The 22,831-nt window shown below is 53.2% G+C and overlaps 6 protein-coding genes across 6 annotated transcripts; 1 reads left to right on the top strand and 5 right to left on the bottom strand.

Moving 5' to 3' along the window:
• Positions 1-641: 641 nt before the first annotated feature.
• CONPUDRAFT_70281 (uncharacterized protein) lies at positions 642-1,445 on the bottom strand (the record flags this gene model as incomplete). The annotated part of the gene is made up of 1 exon (XM_007766000.1): positions 642-1,445. One exon carries the CDS (start codon positions 1,443-1,445, stop codon positions 642-644), a length of 804 nt encoding a protein of 267 aa, XP_007764190.1.
• A 1,534-nt stretch (positions 1,446-2,979) lies between these two features.
• On the bottom strand, positions 2,980-4,323 carry CONPUDRAFT_70280 (uncharacterized protein; the record flags this gene model as incomplete). The annotated part of the gene is made up of 3 exons (XM_007765999.1): positions 2,980-3,078; positions 3,191-3,800; positions 3,884-4,323. 3 exons carry the CDS (start codon positions 4,321-4,323, stop codon positions 2,980-2,982), a joined length of 1,149 nt encoding a protein of 382 aa, XP_007764189.1.
• Positions 4,324-9,540: 5,217 nt separating this feature from the next.
• Positions 9,541-12,577, bottom strand: CONPUDRAFT_135215 (uncharacterized protein). Its single transcript, XM_007766766.1, has 3 exons — positions 10,939-12,577; positions 9,932-10,883; positions 9,541-9,873 (listed from the first exon to the last, which is right to left on the bottom strand). Exons 1-2 carry the CDS (start codon positions 12,466-12,468, stop codon positions 10,818-10,820), a joined length of 1,596 nt encoding a protein of 531 aa, XP_007764956.1. The 5' UTR covers positions 12,469-12,577; the 3' UTR covers positions 9,541-9,873; positions 9,932-10,817.
• Positions 12,578-16,530: 3,953 nt separating this feature from the next.
• Positions 16,531-17,122, bottom strand: CONPUDRAFT_80062 (uncharacterized protein). Its single transcript, XM_007766126.1, has 2 exons — positions 16,726-17,122; positions 16,531-16,649 (listed from the first exon to the last, which is right to left on the bottom strand). Exon 1 carries the CDS (start codon positions 17,044-17,046, stop codon positions 16,843-16,845), a length of 204 nt encoding a protein of 67 aa, XP_007764316.1. The 5' UTR covers positions 17,047-17,122; the 3' UTR covers positions 16,531-16,649; positions 16,726-16,842.
• Positions 17,123-18,768: 1,646 nt separating this feature from the next.
• On the top strand, positions 18,769-20,666 carry CONPUDRAFT_142027 (uncharacterized protein; the record flags this gene model as incomplete). Its single annotated transcript, XM_007766765.1, has 10 exons — positions 18,769-18,813; positions 18,836-18,932; positions 18,990-19,089; positions 19,117-19,237; positions 19,434-19,509; positions 19,752-19,890; positions 19,950-20,130; positions 20,215-20,289; positions 20,324-20,570; positions 20,623-20,666. 10 exons carry the CDS (start codon positions 18,769-18,771, stop codon positions 20,664-20,666), a joined length of 1,125 nt encoding a protein of 374 aa, XP_007764955.1.
• CONPUDRAFT_98576 (glutathione reductase) lies at positions 20,666-22,741 on the bottom strand. Its single transcript, XM_007766764.1, has 8 exons — positions 22,635-22,741; positions 22,428-22,550; positions 22,287-22,365; positions 21,298-22,228; positions 21,172-21,248; positions 20,949-21,122; positions 20,838-20,891; positions 20,666-20,787 (listed from the first exon to the last, which is right to left on the bottom strand). Exons 2-8 carry the CDS (start codon positions 22,512-22,514, stop codon positions 20,768-20,770), a joined length of 1,422 nt encoding a protein of 473 aa, XP_007764954.1. The 5' UTR covers positions 22,515-22,550; positions 22,635-22,741; the 3' UTR covers positions 20,666-20,767.
• Positions 22,742-22,831: the final 90 nt, after the last annotated feature.

Raw genomic sequence — 22,831 nt, 5'->3', positions numbered from 1 at the left:
ATGTAGTTTCCGAGTCGGACAAGTACGGCGATTTGTGAGATAGCTTCCCACCTTGCCACAATAATATCAGCTACCGGTTTCCTCTCCTCAAGCACCATGTCATCATGCAGGAAAAGGTATGAGATGAAAGGGGCGATTGCCAAGTCTGTAACGTCCGCCTGTCCGCATTTATGACCTTGTTTGCACCCGAAGCCCTCGACTTTATTGTCAAATGGCTTTGCAATCCTTCGGAACCTTCGGTGTCAACCAGATTTCTTGATCTGTAAACTGATCATGTTGTGAATAGCTAACCTTAAAAAAAGATAACGATAAAAGAGAAAAGTCACTCCAGTGTATTAATACTTTTGGGTCATCTACGTGCCTGGCGTAGCAGTCAAGGTCTCGTCACGCACAGATGGATGAGCGAATTTTAGCTCTCGGTTCATAATCCATAGGTCTCTTTGATGTACTTTAATACAGACAAAAGGCGTCACGCCAATGCACTGAGATATATCTCGTGTTACAAAAATAACATAGTAATGTGATTATTTTCCAATGGACTTGACTATAGCATAGCACCTGTATGTTTCAATTCTCGTACACTTTCGTTCAAGCTCGAAAGAGCGCCTAAAACAGGCACCAGAACTTAAGCTAACATGTTATTATTGCGGCGGCGAGATGTCATTAACGCCATGATGGCGAGAGCCACCGTCGCCTTGATACTGGTCAGATAGCGCTGGTATCTCCTCATCGGGGGAGTAGTACGAAGGCAATCTTGCAGAACTGTAGCTTGGTGGTGGGAAGGAGAATATTGAGCTCTGGCTATGTGCCGTTGACAAACCCATTCTCGACTCCCGGTGGCGCACCTCTCTTTGAAAAGAATTGGCATCGGACATACGGTGGGACGCGCCCATTTCTCCTAGCCCTGTACGAAACTCGGTTAGAATAGGTGCCAGAGATAGCCTTGGGCTTGCTGTGGTGGTATCATCGGAGCTAGAAGGTGGTATAAGGGGCGGTGGGTGGATGAGGAGGGGATCTGAGCGGAAGGAGGATGTGCGTGTCGTGTGGAAGGAAACAGAGTCTATGCCATTGTTATGGCGACCTTCAGGTGCGGATAAGCGTGTACAGTGAGCAGGGTGCAGTATATGTTGATCCGAAGATCCGGAATCGCCTTCGAGCTGCTCCACGCGCCGTTCTACAGTTTCGTTTGGTTGTGATTGGGGACGAATGGCAAGAGCAGTTCCAGAGGGAGCGTTTCTAGCCCCGCCATCAGTATCGTTGATGGTTTCTTGCAAACACTGAGAATAATCCTGTGCTTCCTCCTCTGTTGATGTTGTTCTTGTAAGCGACTCATTGTCCTCGACCTTTGCCACACTTGACCGCTTTCTTCGCCTTCGATATGACCTAATAACGAGGGCAACACACACCGCCACTAACAGAACAACGACTACTCCCACCACAGCCATTACATCGGCTAGAGTACTTTCTCACAATGTAAGTTTGGTGATGTGATTGGGCGTGATAGATGATGTCTCACCTCAGACGAGTAGTATCTGTATTGCTGACGTTTCTCGACGTTGCATCGCGTATGTTCAACATGAGGTATGACACGCCGTCTGCAGCGGTTAACTGGTTGTTGCTCGAAAGGGCTGCTTGAGTTGACATCGAGAAGCACGAAGAAGCCTTCGTGACATCTGAGCTTTGGGGATTAGAGGAATACATAGAGACTGAAGGAGTCAGAAGTAGGATGATATGCGAGGCCGCAGATATTGCTGGTGTCATGGCTTTAGCAATTCGAGGCTTGACGTTGACAGTTCTGATGGAGCGTTCAACAACTTCAGCAGTGGCGCCCGGCTTTACTTATGGCAGGGCCCGCTAATAAAAAGGAGGATGAAACAAGGTCTAGGGTTAGCGAGGCCGTGTAATATGGCTTTGGATCGTGCTGCGCACCGTACAGTGTCTTCCTCGCCCTTACAAGACCTGTAACGAGTAGATAAGCCACGATACTAGTCCCAGGAGCTAAGAGGCAAAAAGGGAAAGGGGAGATTCGTCTACGTATTCTCTACAGACGTCTTCGTTAAATATAAACGCATGCGATCTTGGGCTATTTGATTGTTGCGTGATGCGTCCTCGTCATAGGGTCGGCGCTGTTGATGTGCATGCGTACGTTGCGCTCTAAGAATGGCCGGAGACGCGCTTGAATTCTCCAGGCAGCAAGCAGATGGAATTATGAGCATTTCACTCGAGTGAAATATAAGAAGGTCCATGGACGGATTGTTGTTCTTTGAGCGAGCTTGGCACTTCCTCAACAAATTATGCGCAATATGAAAGTTTGGAATGCTATGATTTAGCGCCGCGACGACGATCAGTGATGCAACAACGAACAACTTCGATGGTCAGCAGGCCATTCTTTCATGTGAACATGTGACTGAACGGCTGGGAGTTTCTTATCTCATTTCCTTGAAGGAGATGAAGACCAGTCGAGCTTCTCGGAGGCGCTTTACCTATGAGATGAGCCCGAGTGTAGCAGTCATATGAACGGGTCGATCAAGTGTCATAGAACCATTGACGAGCTGTGAGTAACGTACTACACTCGGCTGTACCCTCCATTCATCGGAAGCAAATACTGAGAATGCGCGAAGGGTATCATGATGGATCCAGCTAAGATGAGGGTTTATGTCAGAAGCTACTGGCCATATGACGCCTCTCACTGAGCCCGTCTCGAAGGAGGAAAGTATGGCGATGAGTCGCGTTGATGACACGGATATAGACACTTGTGCAATTCACATCGTAACAGTGTCTGGGACTAAAAGTCGGCACCGCAGTATTCCATAATATTCTTTATAACTTCTAGCCTCGAATCGACATCGTTCACGGTTGTGAGATCGAAGTCACGTCATTAATTCACAGCCGAGATCACCCAAATTTCATCGGTATCTATGTCACAGACCAACGTAGATTAAACCGCTTCTCTGAGCTCCAAGTACGGGCTACATGTTCTCAATCCGTTAGCTCATCATACCCGTGCGCGTCCATCACAAACACCATTGCCATCGCCACTGGCTTGATATCTGTTCGGTAGGGGAGGGACGTCCTCGTCTGGGAGAGGATATGTGGGAAGTGTCGCGGAGCTGTAGCTCGGAGGGGCCGACAACATCGAGCTTTGGCTATGCGCCGTTGAAAGTCCCGTCCTGGACTCCCGACCGCGTACCTCCCTTTGAAAAGAAATGACATTGGGTTCACGAGGAGAGTAATTGGGTTCTTCCAGACGCGCTTCGGCCTGCGCTTCCGTCGCCAGCGAGGCGCCGGGACAAATTGTGGCGTTGCTGCCCGGGCGGGGGGATGAACCAGGTATTAGCGGTAGAGGGCGCGGAGCAAGCGAGTTGGGCCGTGAAGAAGATGCCCGGGTCGTGTGGAACGAAGCCGAATCAAGATCACTTTGGTGATGATCGTCGGATGAGGTTCTAGATGCACTCGCACAGGAATTAGGAGTCTGCGGTTGATGATCAGGGGATGCGCCGATGGTTGTAAGTTCACCGTGTGTTTCGATGTTTTCGTCCAGAGATGGAGGGAGAAACGCAAAAATGGTCGTGGGGTCAATTTCATCGGCTCTGTGGTCCTCACTTGAAGGTGTATCTTGAACGTTTTGAGAGTGTTCCCGCATCTCTTCCCTTGAAGAGCTTGCTACAAGGGCCTCCGTATCCCCAGCAGCTAAGACACTTTGCGCGTTTCGTCGTTGATATGGTCTAACAACCAACACAGCACCTATGATGACCAGCAGCACACAGACCAGTGCTACGATCACCATGATATTGGACACACTGCGTAATCATATTAGTATCTGATATTTTTACTGTGGCTTCTAGTATTAGGAGCTCACCTCAACTGCAGTACCGAAACTGACCTATCGACTACAGTCGTCGACGAAGAATATATCGTTGTGATGTACCCGGCCGACACCGTCGAGACCAAGGGAACTTTGACTGCCAGTGGGGATGATGTAGTTGTGATGTTGGCCCCAACAATAGATGTACTAGCCCGCGTGGAAGTTATCACAGTGTACGGTGTAATATGAGAGGAAGTCGGAGAAGGGGCTGGGTCGACTGTTGTGCCAGGAGTGGGAGATGGAGAACTGGCGGTGATACGCCTGCTGGGTGATTGAGTTGGGGAAATGTTGACACTAGTAGACTGAGGGCCATTTCCGGGTGTCGAACTTGGATTGTTACCGAGTCCCTGTCCCCCTTCTTCAATGGTTGTAGCGAAAGAGCTCACATATGTCCAAGCGAAGCATGTATCGCCAGGACTGCAGTCGCCCGAATCTGGAAATGAAAAAGTAATATCCATGGCTGCAAGGAATCGACAAAGAGCGGGTAGTTGAAACGAGTGGCTTGTGATATGATGAAGGGGCCCTATGATAGATACTACCCTCCCGAGTAGTGGTTAAGCCCTTGATTACAAGTCAAATAACTGCTCGTAGTCTACGGACGAGTACTCACACGTCGAAAGAAACTTGCAGGCTGAAACGACAGGAGGGAGTTGACTTCAAGGTAATAGCAAAAAGGGAGTCTCCGTGTACACCAGTGTTGTCCTCTCTTATAAACATAGCTATGGGTATATCACACGGTGATGTGATAGTGATGGGGTTTTTAAAAGGTGTTGATGGAAGTAGAAAAATCACGACATACGGGGGTGCCCAAAACAAAAAAAACTCAACTTACGCTGTATCATCGCACTGATGACAGGGTGACCGGCGCAGTTAAACATACTCAGATTCGGCCAGTGAGGTACAGAACCCATGCGTACCTCGAACTGCAGTGAGGGTGTTCTGAGCCTAATCCTGATCATTCGAGTCTTTGTGGTGCTGGTCGGTGCTTCAGCAACGATCAGTGATGCACTGGCATGGACATCTTATGGAACTAGAGAATATAGGTTTTGACAAGATAGTCATCAGAGTTCCGGAGAGAAACAACGAGGGTTCCAATCTATAGCTTAGCCTGAGATACTTTCTCACTCATCAAGCCCAAATTCCGTGCTTACTACTAAACGCCCGACGCATAAGACGATGCGGTGCATCAAAGATGAGTCCTAAGTTTTGCCTCCCCCGGGACTTGCACCGCACCGACTATTAGGCTGGTTGCCAGACGAGTGTGCTCGACCGTGATTGATGCATGATGTCCTATTCTTCCTCTCGGCCTCAGCAAAGCTGAAAGCGAATGGAGGTGTTGCCTGAGCTGGCGGTCAGCGTAAGATCGAGACAAGATCGAGATGTGAGTTCCAGCGGCGAGGTAAAAGGCGACTGCATCAATGTTTTCATGTGTCGTTGGTTCACATGGCAGATGAGGACAAAAGTAAGCGGAAGAGGTTAAGCAGATCCATCGATAATCCCTGTGGTCGTCGCTGTAGAGAGAGATCTAGTGCGGGGAGAACAAAGTTAGATTCAGAAGGACAAGGAGCGTTGCGGCAGACCCTGGGAACGCTTGAACATGTGCTTTCCAGCACACGTGATCGTGTTTTTTCTTCAAGTACAACGCTGTCAGCCTTGCTTCAGCCTGCGACGTCGCAGAGTGTAAGTTAAAGTTGTGTGGCACTTGCATAGCACGCGCAACGACCCTCGCAGTCTCAGTGCCACATCAAACGTCTCGACATATAACATTCAACGATTATGTAAGTTTGACCCCGGGCCTTTCTCCTGCACGTTGACCCCGAAGGCGATTTCCATGCTCTCCAGGAGGCAACTCTTCATCTCGTGTCTTCGGAAGCGAGCGTTTGAGTTGTCTCAATAACCGTTGGAACCACGTTCGGGTGACGCGCGAACGATCGTCCACCCTGCCAAGTCATGGTACATCCTTCATTCTGAGCGCATATACTCATGTTTCTTCAAATTAAGAGCAGGACCCCAGGAAGCCGTTTTGCAGCTCGTTGTTATCACAAAATTCAAGAAGACACTGGCAAGACACATGATGTACCCCTCCCCTAGGTATGCTTCCTTCGTGCCCTCGCGCTCGAAAGTTGTTTCATCTCTGCCGAAGCACAGCTCTCCGAGCCCTTCCCTCGGAGGCACGATGATCGCATCTCTACTCACCACAGTATGGTCAGCGCGTGGAACTATACCCCGCTCGCGAGTCACACGACTGAACGGTGTTCTTCGTGCGACGCCCAGGTCGACTTGGCCAGCTGGTGCTTCCTTTGGATGACTCGTCGACGCACGAACTGCTAGGGTCTGCCAAGTGAGGGTACGAATACCTGTAAGCTCGGGCGTGTTTTACGTGTCCGCAGCTATGACATCGCTGCTGCGAACGAGGGAAAGGCTTGGGCAAAGGAAGGACAAAGGTGCGCATCGCTTGCAGCCGATGGGTAATGAAACCTGCCGGTTTTGGCGTTTGTGGTTCTCTTCGTGATTTCATCGTTCGTCTGTTGTTATGTACTGAACAGGCTCTTTCTAGTTACCATTCGCAGAGCAAACCCCAGCTGAGGGTCCAGCGTACTAACAACCTCGCTTGGACGTTGCCGGTGTTATTCTCAACAACGCTCTCCAAGTCGAGCACGGCCAGTCTCACGCACTTCTTCCCCGCTACGCCCAGCTACGCCCATCTGCACCCGCCCATCTTCTCTCGTTCGCTAACACTAAACGTGCTTGGCAATGGTTGCTCGATGTCGCCGTGACCCTCTACGTCAAGAGTCCACTGCCAAGTTTCACGGCGTAGCCGTCCTCCCCCGCCGGGCACCTTTTCTCTCCCCGAGAACGGTACATGAGTCCCGAGCAATGGTAGCTACAGCAAAGACGTCTCCTAAGCGCCGAAACCTAACCTTGCCTTTCCCACTGTGAGATAACAACTACATCATACACCAATCATAAGCTGATCATGCCAGCTTTCTCAGACGATGAACGAAATAGCCCCTGACGGCACGCCCGCACGGCTTCGGCTCGAGCTGATGAAGCACCTGCGTCGCCGTCGCTAGAACGTTCGGTGAGCTTCGCCGTCGCAGGTCAGCTGCCCTCTGTTCCTGCTTCGCGCGCTCTCTTCCCGTCCATCCGCCGTTGTCGCCGTCGCCATCGCGAGGACCCCGAAGTTGAACTTGAGGAACGGGTCGAAGATGCCTTGTATGAGAAACATATCCGTCTGGCGACGTGCCCGGCGACCGTAGGTGGATCACTTACGTGTGTAACCGCCTAGCCCCTGGCCTGGTGTCTGAGCCGGTCCTTTGCCCCTGGGCCCTTGCTGTAGCACTGCAATGGACGACTAACGGAACATAGCCGGCTTTCATAGAATCCTCCTGAGCTCCAGCCAGAGCGAGACGCGGCCATCAAGGTGCATTCCCGACGCTCGTGCGGGGTATCATCTGGGATTCCGCGAGCGCGACGCTTTTCGTGCCTGTATTGTACGAGGGCCCACCAGAGTAAGTCAGTGGCCACATAAACGTCACGATAAGCCCTCGGGGATAGCTGTCGAGGTCTGAGATCTGATGAACGTCCCGAGGAACTACGTCCGTCCCCCGCAATCCCTTGACACCTCCGCCACCAAGATACAACTCCGACCGCGACCTGCCACATCACTTGCAATATCCGTCGAGCTCCTCAGCGTATATGAGCGTTGATGCAGATGGCTCCTCAAGGCTTATAGGCTGAGAGTTATAGCGACATTAGCTTTCTGATTGCTCAATGATTCTGCGCGATATTGGCCCTTGCGAGACCACACGACCTTATGACTTTCATCTTCCGAACTTGCCACTGGCAAAATGGACGCTCCGCGGCTGACTAGCACAGTCGTATACAGGACCCCAGAGGCACCGTTATTAGTACTTCTGATCCTCGCCGCTCACTGCTGCTGACACCAGCTCGGCATATGCGGATCCCTCGTTGGAATGCGCTAGGGCCACTCCCCATGCGGGGAGGTGACGGCTCCGATAGAGCAAAGAAAGGGTAAAAGCATGCCAGACGATACTAGAATCATCGATCAAGTGCAGACGCCGCATCCATACCGTTCAGTCACTTGGGCGAATCCCATCGAGACCGACCCCGTACGGGACCAAGTCGACCAGTCCCAGAGGGCTTATGGAATGTCGTTTAGCGTTTTAGGATCCTGACGGCCCTGGATACCCCGCATTCCCGATGACAAGTACCCCGCGCCTGCCTCGGCCTATATAGTCCAAGGCAAGATGCAGCGGTGAAGCTCCGCCACCCCCTCAATTCGATCGAATACAGCATTCGAAGGAATGCTATGCAACGCGGGGTAAGCACTGCACTGCAGCCGGTGCTGCGCTGCTCGAGGTCTATCAGCTTACATTATCACTAGGACCTCGGATGCATGTCCACGTCCTGCTACGTCTGTACGATCCACCGCCACAGCGCCAATCGGCGCGTCGGGCGTCTGTCCACATATGACCGCCGAGTCACCGATCATTGCAGGTCCATTTCAAACGGTGCGTGTCAGGAAAAAGGGTACTGTAAGAACGAAACATCGGATGGAAGATTTGCTGTGCGTCGCCATCCTACACTCATAGTACTCTGTACCACGGATTAGTACAAGGTCCGCTGAGCTGTGGCGGAACCGATTTGGATACCATCTGGACACCCAACAGCACCCAACTCAGCATATTGGTTACCTGAAACAGGAGATCACAAGTTTTGGAAACATCGTACACGTCAAATAGGAAACAGTGTACGCGGCCATCACATCTCTTATGCAACAGCACATTAGAGGACTGCAGTGCATGACGAGTCGGCAAGAGCAGCAGACTTGCGACCTAGAACCACGTCCACCAGAACCACGGACTACGCGCCGCAGCCCCGCTTCTAGACCAAACCAAAGAACAGTCCATAGCCGTAGATAGAACGCGAGTCGCAATCAGAGTCCTCCACGTACCGGTACGGAACGAGCGTCTATCGCGATCGGCCCAGCCCTCGGCCAGGGCACCCACCCACGCCCCGTGTCCGCGATCGTGCAGCTCGCCCGCACAAGCTAGCTTATCACACAGACTATCTCCTACAAATTCATATCACACCATTTACACTAAGTTTCGTAGCTGCATGAACATGAAAAGCACGCCCCCACCCTCGTGTCCGCCACCGTCTTGGTAGCTCTTCGCAAGTTGGCTTAATTCACCGAGCCAAGCCAAAGGCCCTGACCATCCCATCGCTGCAAGACACACACGTCTGACTCGCCTCATACATACGTTGCCGGAAACTAAACTCAACTCAGCACTGAGCACGAACACGCACAAAAGTGTCAAAAACGCATGCTATTATTCCGATTCGATACTGTCCGTCCAAATGATGAAACCACTACGTAGGTACGGATATCGGGTATACTGTAAGTTAAAAAAGTTCGTTATACTTTGGGCGCGCGCCCTCCGAACCAACCAGCCCAGGCAGCCGATCAAGCCAACCAAAGAAACGAATATCCCGATTAAAAACATAAAGAGGATCTGTCTCTACTACCAGGCTCTAGCAACCTATCCCACAAGTAGAAAAAAAAGGAAAAGGAAAAGGAAAAGATATATGCGATGTAAAGCAAGCGAGCAATGGATGCATGCGGGAGATATGAGCATTGTAGTATGTAGGGCCACGCAGACGAGAGACAAGGGAACAATAAGGGTGAATGATGGAAGAATGTATGAGATGAGCCACAAAAGATGAAACGGGGTGAGGGGAGAAGAAAAAGGGGGTAAGCATGCTGCTATCCCGTGTTTATACACAGTCAAAGTCAATGAGAGCGCAGACCAATAAGGATAAAGCAGCCGAAAAAAGGAGCAAGAAAAGTCGTAAAATCATCCGTCAAGTGATACAGCTAGCCGCGTAAGAAGCGTTAAACTTGAAGAGGAGGTCGTAAAACGTCAAAAGCAGGACTAGCTCCAGCTCCGAGAAATGAAAAGCCTCGAAAATCGTCGGCTGGCCTGTGATGAGATGATGAGTACGGTGCTGCAACGGGAGAAGGGAATATGGAAAACTCACCGATACATCCACATCAGCCAACCAACCGTATCATACAACATAGCACTCGTCGCGTAGCATACAAACATTAACGTATAACAGCATGAACAATCTGGAGTCGGAACGAGAAGGGAACGGAATGAGAGTGAGGGCGCGCCGGGCGATGAGAAGGTCGCAGAGCAGCAAGCGCACGGCGAGGAGAAGGGTATTATGAGGACAAAGGCACAGCTTGTAGGAGGGAGAAGCAAAGACTGGGAGAGCTAGAGGGGAGAAGGCGAGAGAAGACGATATGAGAGGCGGAGAGGAGCGCGGAGTATAGTAACAGGTAGAGGATTATAAGGTGGCCGATTCGCACAGGCTACTCGGAGGGTTTAGTAGTAGATAGTTGCAGAAGGGGAACGATGAGATGATGCGTATGCACGAGAATCGGAATGGATATTGCAGAGATGCGATAAGAAGAGCCGAGGGAGAAGGAAGATGAGGGGGGTGATATGCTGACGAGGAGACCCAATGCACAGGTGCAGGTGTGGGCGCGGTACGCTGCACATTAAACCGTAAAGAGAGAGCTCATGAAGAACTCTCGAGGTAGTCGGCGAGTAAGGAGGAGGAACGAGGACAAGGAGAAGAGCAAGAGCAAGGTGACCAGTATATACAGAGCAGTCGGTGGCGGTGTCGACTTGGCAAGAGTACATCGAGTGTACGATGAGCGTTTTTTGGGGGGTTCTGAAAGTTTGGTGGGGAGCAAGAGGATGCCAGCATGGGCACCTCAGCTCGCAGACGCCAGCGCATCCCATAGGCATATACTGTATGGACATATATCCACAACATGCACAGCGGCTGAGCAGGTCAGCGGTGGGTGGATGGGCTTGCGCTGAGGACGCAGGGGGGGACAGTTGCTTCGAAAGCTTCAGCGCTCTTCCTTGTGCCGGCTGATCTTCTCCATGCCAGCGCCAATGGCCGTCTTGCGGTTTTCCTGCAAAAAAAATAGTGAGTATATGCGACAGATAAGCCACTCGTTCATAACATACCTCGGCATCATCTTCATCCTCGTCCTCGTCCTCATCCTTCTCTTGCTCCTCAACTTCGCTATCGCTCTCAGTGGAGCTCTCGGTGCTGTCCTTCTCATCTTTCTCCAGGGTCGGACTCGTTTCGAGAACAACCTCAATGGGGTTCTGATCTTCGGCAGCAGGAGACAGAGAGCGGGAGAGAGAAGGCGACTTGTGATGTGACGAGTGGGAGTGACTGCGGTGATGTCCGGGGATGGAGACGGTCTTCAAGATATGCTGGTTCTCGGCGTTCTCGGAGCTAGGAGAGGCAACACGGGTAGACTCATCTTCCATCTTCTCTTCCGCGGGCAACTCGCTCGCCTCTACCGCCATCTTCTCCTCGGAACCGCTCTCGACGTCTGCTTCCTCCGCCGCCTCCTTCTGCTTCTGCGCCTCTTTGACAGCCCGCTCGCGCTCCTCGGCCTCCTTCTTCTCACGCTCGCGCTGCTCCCTACGCCTCTTGACCCAGCCCATCCCACTGCCATCGTCGTCTTCATCGACGGTCCCGCCTCCACTCGCGCTGCCATGGCCCATTTTGAGACCCAACGCGGTACCACCGCTCTGGAGATTGCGATACATGGAGTTGCCAGCATGATCAGCGTGCACGCTACCCATCCCGCCGTAGCCCCACTCGACGAACTCGGGCTCGTCGCGCGCGCTGGCAAAGAGGTTATGAGTGCGCTTCGACTTGCGCTTGCCCCCGTACACGCGGCCGTTGAGCATGGTGATACCCTGCTGCGGGCTGCTTGGTGCCGAGCGTGCGCGGTCAAGGGGCTGGGAAGTCAGACGGGGTGAAGCGTTGGAGTTGTTAGAGGCATTGGAGCCCTGACGAGGCCGCTTCTTGGAGCTTGGGTCGTTGTCGTTCTCGGGGCTAGAGTCGCTGTACCGACGGCCTCGGCGATCGCTGTCGAGGGTGGTGCGGGAGGAGGGGCGGAAGAGGTTGATAGTGCCAAGAGTGAGAATGTCCTCGGTCGAGATCCGGGCGAGGCGGGAGCTGCTGCCACCTTGCTCCGAGTCGGATCCAACGGAAGGACAGGGGGAGGGTGCGCGCTTGAGGAATGCTAGGGGGCGAAGGAGGTTGAGGGCGGGCTTTTTAGGAGGGGCAGTGATGGTGGAGTGGGTAGATGAAGCACACGAAGCCGGGGAAATCTTGGGGGAAAGCTCTACGCCCTCCGTTGTAAATAGCTTAGAGGATGAGAGGGAATCTTGCTCCTCGCTGGGCTCGGTTAGGGAGGTGTCGTCACTTTCGTCGGCGCGAGGGTCGGGTAGGGGCGCAAACCGGATCCTTTGACGGCGCGCGGCTCCTGGTGCGGAAGCAGAACGCTGCATATCGTGGGTTGGATGCTTGAACCATGAGTTGGTGGACGCGTCCGACATTGACGAAGATAGGGATTGGGATGAAGGGGTTTGAGGGATACATTGACCCAGTCGAGGTGAGTTGCAAGGGCTTGTGTTGAGGAGAATGCCTCCTCTGGGTGACATTGCTGTCGGGGAGAGGACAGCAGCAGCCATGGTTATCGAGGTGGGAAAGCAGGGATATGTGGTTGGGTGAGTTGCGATGTGTTGGATGGTATTTAAAAAGAGGAAATGAGGAGAGCGGAGGGGGTGGAGTGAAAAAGAGGAGATGACCGACTTGGACGAAGGGAGGAGATCCCGTTGCGTTGACGTTGATTCAAAGGGAGGAGAGGATATCCGGATTAGGGAGTGGCAGGGGTCCAGTCAAGGAGGCTGTTGCAATCATAAATAATGAAATCTTGGCAGATATAACATCCCATTATGGAAGTCCATCTCCAACCCGAGAAGAAGATCTCCACCCCCCAAGCCGCCCAATCTCTCCCAAATCTCACACCAAGATCCATCCTGATCCATCTCAGATTCTCCTGCAGACCAACCCTCCTCTTCTTCCTCATCCTCAGCTTTCCAGCCAGTCATGAAACTCACTGAGACTCCTGCCTCAATGCCCCTACACTATACTTCCGTTGATGGCCCTCTCTTTGGGGCGGGGTTCAATTTCATATTTACCCCTCGTCCACGCACGAGTTCTGGACAACGGAAGTACGGGACCTGGTCGGGACTTCCACATCCGTACGTACCTTCCCTCCAAAATATCACGTGTTTTCTCCGTCGTCTCTTCCCCTGCCCACTGTGTTCGCATTCAGTGAGTCACCCATGCTGTGAGGCTGCGTAACTCGGCAGCGCTTGCATAGGCTTGCGTGCACCTCTGACTCTGCACCTTCGCCTCCGGAACTGCGGCGGGACAAGTGGAAAGCCCCGAAGCCAAGACTTTCCAGCCAATGCATCCGCCACGCTCGTATCGGCCAATTCCGGCCACCCATGCTCATTTCCTAACAATCATTTTCCCTCAGGCATCGTACTTGGGTCTTTATCTAAACGATCAGGCGCCCGTCGTACTCGTCGCCCTCGCTTCGGTTCTTCGAACGTCGAGCAACGAGCCCCCTTCGCACTTCTCTTGCCTCGAGGCTTAACATACTAGTGCCTCGTTCAAATGCAGGAATCCCGGATTGTCTGAACTATGTCAGGATAACGCATCAACCCACGAAACAGCACCGAGGATATCGGCATCCTTATCTCGCGAGGCTAGTTGCATAGGATTCTATCTGATTCAACGACAGGATAACTGTGCTCTGGTCTTACTGATGTCGTTTCATCGCCATCTCTCCGTTCGGCGATCAGATGGAACTCGCATACTCGCAACAGCTATTTTTCGATGCGCGCCAACTTGTCCCCAAAATACACTCCCGTTATCTTCTATGTTCTATGTTCTATGCTCTGACGCAGAGGGTCCCAGACCCCGAAGGCCTGGCTCACTCGTCTGCATTGCGCTATCTACGGGACATTCTCGTGCTCTGCCTATTTGTATATGCAAATATATGTCGAGCCTCCGACCACGTCTTATCGCTTCCAGAGCTGTACCAACGTGCGTACTCCCCATCTCACGCATATATAATCCCAATTCACTCCTCCAGCTCGTTTTTTTCCGGACATCATCAACGCCCGACGTGCCAACCGAGCCCGCGCTCCAACATCCTGCGTAACGCGGGCTCTGTCAGCGCAGCAACTCTATCTCAGATCACGATTGTACCTCCTTGGCGTTCCTAGTGACGACGTGCGCGCTGGAGCGAGCGACGACCGTCCTCGGCGGCCCTGGATGCGGCGTGCGCACGCTGCTAGGTATGTGTAGCGGTTAGATTAGATGGCTGATTATATAGATGCGCGAACGCCCGCCCATTGGCCGCCGCGAGCCAAATCACGGTGGGGTTCACACACGATCAATGCCGCGTGGGGCCGCGTGGCCGTCCGGTGGCAGGTCAACGCAGGTCGCTCCAGGTCGCTCCTCTCCCTGATGGTTCCGTCATCGTTCTTTGCTCTCTTGACAAGCGCCATTTTGCGATCGGGATCACTCGTGAATCCAAGGAGCCGACAAGTGCATATAATGCTGGCCATGTTGCTACGGAAGGTACGCCCTTTGTTCTCTCTATGCTTATTGAGACTGCTAAGTAACGCATCTCTTCACAGCTGAATGAATAAGCGGGCGGCGCGCGCCGGGGTCCACCTGGGTCCATCGAACCGTGCGAGCTACTTTAACTCAAAACACTCTTGGACAGCCTGCTGCCGTCACCGAGTAACACGATACGTGTTTTGCAAATCCCGAACCTAATCCTTATCTGCCTGGTGCGCTCGCAGGGTCGCATTCGGAGGCACGGTGACGCGTATGTTTTTACACAATTTTGTCTCGCTTACCCGGTGGAATGTCTCCGGCAAGCCCGATCCACTCGGGAAGCGCGCCAACCTGCAGGGATCGCTATGTCAATCGTCAGCGCGGCCCGCTCGGTAGAGGGAACAGTCCTACGTGATCGTCCGTGCTGTCATGTGGTCGCACGTCGTAGACCTTCTGAAAATTTAAGCGCAGGCGCCTCTCACTCCTCGCAATGCATGCAGCTCGACCCCCGAGGTTTGTGCGCGCCGGTTTATATGTTCGGGACAGGTGCCCACTCAGCCACTTCGGACTTTCTCTCTTGTTTTCTCTCACCACCGTCACCATCGATCAGGAGTACGGCAGGACTCCCCGGAGTCCTCCTCAGCGTAGGCAGGGTGATCTGATCACAACAACACAGAACATTCGGTCGTGCCACACGGGCGGGCGCTACGCGGGACCTTATTCCCGTCGCGGCCCATGTTGCCCTGCCCCTGAGATGTGGGCGCATGTATGTTTACCGAGGAGGTTTCGTTCTCCTGATTGGACATGTCATAAATCAACTTCATCCCTCATCCAAAGCTGATTGACCTGAGTCATCTTAAAAGGTTTTAGGTTGCCTGATCATATCTTTGTACACCGCCAAACCGCAGACCACGTCTCTAGGAACCTGTAAGTGCCTGTCAAGATGTTCGCTGGCCGGAAACCGAGGTGGATGCGAATGAGCGGCGGTCTTTGAGAGTTGAGTGTTGTCTTGGCATTGCTATCGCGCATAACGTCTGTCCATCTCCGGGCGATGTGCGGCGGGTTCCTGGGCTCTCAACGGCCCGACGATAATGCGTCGCTTGCAACGGCAAGGAACATTTTGACGTCGTTTGACGTTGACGTGAGCAGGCCTCGCCTGAGCTGGCCACAACGCATACCATCGATCGACTCGACGACGTGCGTAAATGCCCTCGACAGCTCTCGACGTTGCTGTGGTCAGCATCCACTCCGATGGAATAGGACTCACCATCGGAATCACCCGCGCCACCATCAGCGACACCGAGCTGACAGAGCGTCGCGCAAAGTCCTCGGTGCATAGCCAATTGCAACTGCTCACCTCATCCTTATTCTGGCCTTACGAGAGCGACTGACGAATGTCTATTTGTATGCACCATAACACGCGTCCTCGCGGCTCGCTTCGTCAGCGCTTAAGCGCTCGTGTTTTCTGACGTGACCTCATCTGTCAGTCGAGAGCTTCACCCGAGTCTCGGGCTCGGGCTGAATCGGGCAGCTGGGAGCGGGCTTCGTCGGATGACATATGCTTCCGCGGAAGCAAATTCCAACTTGTCTACTCCGATCCCGGGATCTACCAACGCCCACACGGCGACAGACGGCGACCCGCTCGCGTTATCAACGTTTCAGCGTTTTCCACCCGCAGCCGTGGGCGCGGACGTGAAGCTTGACGCGCGTCAGACCGGCTGAAGCGTTGTGCCCGCCGTGCACACGGCGACTCCCGAGCTCGTCCTTGTATAATGCTTCTTCCGAACAATGCGGCTGACGATCATCCGCGACTCGAAGGTCTCGACGGTGCCAGAAGGCCTTGTCCGAAACGCCCGGAGCCTCGGAGCGCCAGAAACAGAGCAATGGGAGGTGGCGAGACACGTTTGTGATGTTGTACGTAAGTGCTTGAATTGCGTACATTTTATCAACAAACCGGCGCCGGTGTTGGAGAGGTTAGCTTGAGGTCCTGGTCAGCGGCGGCGACTTACACCAGGTATGGATGCATTCAGTTGAAGCCCACCTAGTGCATAACTCAAATCGCCGGCCAGAAACGTTGGAGTCACCTATTGAGTTGTTCGTATAAGGTGTCTTTGGGCCAAGTACTCCCTGGCTGTGGTCTGCGTTGCTGTGCAACAGGCAAGAACAACGACTTGAAGGGCCTCAGCGTGTACCTCAAAGGAAGCAGGCGAGGCTATGGGCTCTGACATTGGGGGTGAGCATGTTATGTTTTGCGTACCCGTTCATCCATGCTGGAATGGTATGTATCAAGGGTTCTCAACATTTTGAAGGACCGTGTTGCTTCAGCTTCAATGTCCACACAGCTTCCAACGTGGAAGATCGATCGAAGACCACCCTCCGCAGTAATATTGCGAGCTCTAGGGCTACCTATGCTTCTCTCTTCTAGCTCAAGATATTGACTTGCTTGATCGATGATCCCCGTTGACGTGCTTCTTCTTTTTAGAACCTACAGCTCGATCCTCGACCCGATGTCTGCTCCATATTCGCGGGAGCGAACAAAACGCGAGAGCGTTGACTGCTTCTGAACGTTCCCAACGCCTGTTCTTTGCGTGCTTGACTACCGCCCACACAAGTTCTTGACGACACGCCATGGCGAGCACGTACTCGCATCACTGCACACGCTTTCACCTTTCTCTACTTCAGCCAGCCCTGACCAAAATCTCAACCTTTCCCTGGACTCGTGGCGATCATCATTACACGTCGTGTTTCATATCGCTTGATTCACCATCCGCGTGGCAGGAACGCGAGTAGCTTATCGCTGCTCTCATCCGCTTAAACCGGGAGAGCGCCGTGAAAGAGCTTCTCGTTATCACCACTAGGCAAGTCGTCACCCGCTGCTGTACTCTGCTACTGAATTGCGACAATATTGTGCAGTGATAAAAGGGCTGCGTTCACCCGACACCTCATGTTGATAACACCATTCCGTCACTTGTGTCGTCAAGGCGCGGGCTCAAGGTGCGATTGCGTTCACGTTTTGCAGTGCCCTGACGACACGAGTGTCTTATCTGTATGTACGGTCTCTTATCAGTTCTAGGCTGCGGAAGCAAAAATTGCACCTTCGCGTCAGCTTCACGTACAAGTTTTCCGGGTCCTCTACGCACACTTCTCGCTCGATCGCGATTCTCCAACAGATCCGCCTTGACACTTCGATTCAGAACGGTTTTCTCATTTGTGCACCGAGGTAGGCCGAGGTACACAATTTCAGCGCTCCCAAACATCGAGGACCCACTCGGCACCACACAGGGACACACATTGCGCCCACCGCGTCTTTTCCCGACGTCGACGTCAATCACTCCAAATGAAGCCGGCGGCTTTGTGAGGCGGAACTTAGATAACATCAAACGCCTCCTTCGCTACGTCAGAGATGGAGATGCAAGTGCCCCACGCTTCTTATCTCTCCAACTACTGTAGCGCTCCATCACGCTGGAGTTTATGCGCTCAGCGGCGCTTTGCTCGTTCCAAACTCAGTTCGATCTCCGACCCATCCCCGCCACATGCATCCGTTTTTGTCAAGCCCCTGACTTCGCTTACCGTACCACTTCCGTCCATGTCGCTGACCACGGGGGCCATTCTCAATTGTGGTCGCCGACTCAAGGCGGATCAAGACTTCGCTCTGTATTGTTCTGATGCCCGCCCTTTCCTACCCCACATTTTCTTTTAATCAATCTTCTTCGATTAAAGTCCAAGCCTTTGCTTGGGACTGCGAAGGTCCAATAGAGCCCTGACGACTTCAAGTCCCGTAAATTCGTCAATTCTGCACAAGCGATGTTCACTCCACAAGGGAGTAGAACCTCTCAACCTTTTGGAACCTTGAAAATGTTCTGATCCACCAAACCGACCCCTCGTTTCTTCTGGGGGGGCGCGCGCACATGACGTCTTATCATTTCTAGAAATTTCAGCCTTCCAATCTGCTATGCCAGCACATTTGTCTTTGCTCGCGGCGCCAATACAGTGTTCGATAGCGACGCGTTGGTCGAAAAAACCAGCGCTGCGACGATCCCGCTGATACCCCACAGGCATAAACCTCGTGACACTATCCTCTGCTCGTTGCCCGACGGCGGACCAATAACGTCGCGGTAGCGATCGGTGTGCATCCCCATACCCCGCTCCGCTCCGGCACCAGGGGGACGGAATAGGATGGAACACGTCACCAGTGCGGGGTAAATGGAAATCAGGTGAGCAAACGCGGTGTCCCGGGTCCGGGGTAACCTCGCCTTTGCGCAGAGTCAATGGCACAAAGGACGCACCCCCGTGTATAGGTTTCTGAACTGGAGAGGGTGGATGTGCTGCGGCCAAGCTATCATAGGGCGGCAATGGCGGGTAGCAGTCAATGGCCAATTGACCTCGCCGAGCATGTTGTGCGTTTCATGAACGCTGCAGCGTTCAGGGGATGTGGGGCATAAAACAGGGGGAGTAGAGATGCGGCTAGCTCGTGAATCCGAGATGGGCGTCGAGATGAACAAAACTGGGGACTCCAGTGAGTGTTGCTCTACAAGCTAGGTTAGCTCTGCAGGTGTTTGAGCCACTCTCACAGCCAAGCGCAGGGAACGGTGCCTGCAGCGCGCAACGTGTTACAGTATTATCGATGGTTATCAAGAAGCGGTCGCGTTCGATCGAAGCAAATCTGATAGCTGGTGTGTGCTGCCCATCCATCTTGGAAGGCCCATTGTCGAGGAAGGGAACGACGAAGATGAAGGCGAGCGCACTGCACGAGACAGAGCACTACGCAAGCAGCCAAGGTACCAACGCCGAGTGGGCAGAGGGATCGAGACGTTTCATTATGTACGACCGACTTCCTCAAACGGGGCCGCCGAAATGAAAGAAGCCGCCGATGGACTAAGCCCCTCGATCGGGCGACTCGACAATGAGCCCTGCTAGTATATACCGACGCCCACGATGAACCCCGGAGGCGGAGATTATCCTGGGACGAGAGTAGAGCACCCCAAATATGCGGCCAAACTTACCTCTACGCATTCAGAGGGCAACCAGACTCCAAGCCAAAACGGATTGGGAAACTATCGGGAGCGAGGAGCTAGAACCCAGGAGAAAACGAGGTCGGGCGTGGCAAGAGCCAAGCGCAAGGCCAGACTTCTGCTCTTATGCTCTTATGACTGTGCTACTCCTCCCGCCGTCATCCACGTCAGAATTGGAGCCCTGATGAAACAGGCGCACATATCCTGCCTTTCCAGACCGCGCGTGAAAGATGATTTAGAGTGATCTGCCCACCGTACTGACCTTGTGTTGACTTATGCGGCCGTGGAACACGCCTCGCCATGCCTCCTGGCAATGCCACCAGGTCCCAAACGGGCCGCCTGCCAAAGGCGTCAGGGCGGGACCTCGTACACCACATCTGGGGAGGGAAGCAGGAGCCCCAGAGCGTGGATGGGCGCGATCGATGGGATCATCGTAGTTATCATCATGGGAAGCGTCACCTTGTACGTCGCTCTTCTGACTTTATTGAGCAATGAGGTCGGATGCGACGTTCCGCGCGCAGGCCGAGTGCGCTAGCGAGGACCGCACCTCGTGAAATGGTCGGAAGAATTACCTACAAAGGTACTTCAATTGAAAGAATTGTGTTGCTCAGTTCCGAGGATAGGGCAAACCAGCGCACCGTCGGGGGCTTGGTAATGACTAACTATTCAGTTTATATTGTCAATTTAGTAGCAGAGATCACTGTAAGCTCCACCTCTGTGCTGAGAAGAGAACACGAGGAAGGACTAAACCTGAAAAGAGCATTCGACGGATACACGCGCCCATAGGCGAATCGCACGAGCGCTGGATGCCAAGGAGACTGGGCTGTCACTGATAAAATCCGATTCAGCTCTCTGCAACTGGTGTGCTGAACGTGGTGCCTGGCCATGACTCCAGCAAGAACCGAGTCAGCATACCCGGACCAAAAACTGTCACTGCAGCTATAGCTCGTCAAATCTGGTTCCGTTGACCGTGCCTGACTCCTCGGTTGTGAATGCGAATCGCCCGCGGGCGGCACGGAGAATCGTACCGAAGCCCGCTGCCAGAGCCCATGACCACCAGGTCGGTCCCGCAGCAAGACCGATTGAACAAGAAGTGACCAGAGGTGGCATAGTGGACGAAGTTAGCCACAGAGAAGGCCGTGGTCCGTTTTCGTTCTTCTAGACGGCGCTCACCTATTCATATCTTCCGCAAAGCCAAAAAGCTTTGGGGAAGGATAAACTGTCAGCCAGATGGGTAGCGGCGTGGACGCCATCGAAGAAAACAAGGTTTTCAGATAACAAATACATCGGAGAGGCCCGTCCTCCCCGCAGTTAATTCTATTCCCAAGGTCTACGAGATCTACCGCATAGTAACGAGCTCTGCGACAGAATATCAACAGCAGATATAACAACAGAGAGAGCTGACTTACCCTCCGAAGAAGTGGGATGAATAGCGACGGTATCGTCGAAATCCTGTTTTGTGGCTAATTTGACGTTTCAGACATCTATTACCAAATCAAGAAAGACCAATAAAAACATACCGCCCATCTTGACTGCCACTGAGAACCCTTGAAGAATCTCGTCACTACCCTGGCCGATGATGTGCAGCCCAACGACGCGCTCCTCTTCGCCAACGCAGACAAGTTTGTAGGCGGTGGGCTCCTTGTGCTCCTCGGCAATCTGGGAGAAGTACAAGCTACGGAAAGACGATTTATCTATGCACCGTAAGTTACGCTCCTATGTCAAACATATTAGAATACTTACAAATCTTGACCTTATCGTCACCGTACTTCTTACGGGCCTCCGGCTCGGTCAAGCCAACGGTGCCGATCGTGGGATGCCTGACGCAGGTAAGTCACCAGTGAGAATCTATGAGGCGAACAAGCTTACGAAAAGACAACAGAAGGGATGTCCTCATACTTGAGCCTGTCGTTTTTGAACTTCTCCCCGCCGAAAAGACGGTTCGAGAGGCGACGTCCGGCGGCGATCGCCACCGGAGTGAGCTCCCATTTGCCGGTCAAGTCACCAACGGAGTAGATGTTATCAATGTTCGACTTCTGCCACTCGTCCGTCTTGACGTTGCCCTTCGCGTCCGTCTCGACGCCGACCTTGTCGAGCCCAAGGGCCGCAATGTCGGAGTGACGGCCGATGGCCCAGAGCAGACAGTCAACCTCGACCTTGCTTCCATCCGCCTTGTGCACAGTAAGGGTCTGCCCCTTTTGGCCTTCGACCTTGACGACATTGCTGTTCTTGTGGACCTTGATGCCGGTGTGCTCCATCCACGGAGTAAGGGTGTCCTGCAGGAGAGGATCGAACGTCCGTAGAACCCTGTCGTGACGGATGATGACATGCGTCTCCGAGCCGAGAGTGTGTAGGACACCAGCAAGCTCCACGGCAATGTAGCCAGCACCGACAACGGCAACGCGCTTGGGCTGCTCCTCGAGGTCGAAGAACCCGTCCGAGTCGATACCGAGGCTTGCGCCTGGAATATCGTCGTCGCTGGGGATAGTGGGCTTTCCGCCGGTGGCGAGGAGGATCTTGTCGGCATTCAGGATGTACTTCTCGCCGCTGGGAGGGGTGACCTCGACGGAGGTGGGAGAAATGAGAGTCCCGCGGCCGGCGTAGTAGTCTACATGTTCTTTGTCGAGGTTGTTCTCGTAGATCTTGTTCAGCCTGCGGATGTAGGCATCGCGTTGGGGCTTGAACGTCTTCCAGTCGAAAGCCGGCTCAGAGAGGCCAGCAAAGTGATAACCTGACGAGGCGTGGCGGATCTTGTCTGCGAGGTCGGCAGCATGCCACATAATCTTCTTCGGGACGCATCCTTGTCAACGCAGAGAGTCAGGGGTACTAGCAAACGAAGAGAATGTGAAGTGACGTACCGACATTGACACAGGTACCTCCAAGGTTGGGCGATACTTCGACGAGAGCGACTTTTTTACCGTAGGAAGCAGCACGTCGCTGTAGACACGATTATCAGCAATGTTATCTACAAAGCGCTGAGGCCAGAAGACACGACGTACTGAGGACGCGACACCACCACTTCCACCTCCTATGCAAAGGTAGTCGTACTTCACGTCTTCCGCCGGCTTCTTGGTGATGGGGGCCATGTTTGAGACACTACTTGAGGCGAAGGCTCTGGAGATCTGGAGGAGGACAAGGCGAGAGAGAAGGTGAACTGATCAGATCCCGTTCACGCGCGCCAATGCTAATTTGGAAGCTTCTCATACCTGACGTAGTCTAGCTGTTGAAGAGGGCTTAGACGTCGCTGTTCGTGACTGCGTAGCAATTGACGCTAAGTGCAAGGCTGAAGAAGAACGTAGAGCCACGATTGCGGATGCTGGAGGGTATATGAGGCTCTGAAGATGTGCTTTTGTACTTTTTGTACAAAGTCTTTCGCAATGCTTTCAAATGAGTCTCTGTCAGC

This window comes from Coniophora puteana (assembly GCF_000271625.1).
Source record: "Coniophora puteana RWD-64-598 SS2 unplaced genomic scaffold CONPUscaffold_2, whole genome shotgun sequence".
In the NCBI taxonomy this organism is placed as follows: Eukaryota; Fungi; Basidiomycota; class Agaricomycetes; order Boletales; family Coniophoraceae; genus Coniophora; species Coniophora puteana.
Note: the sequence above shows the minus strand (reverse complement) of the source record. Positions and strands in the feature narration are given on the sequence as shown.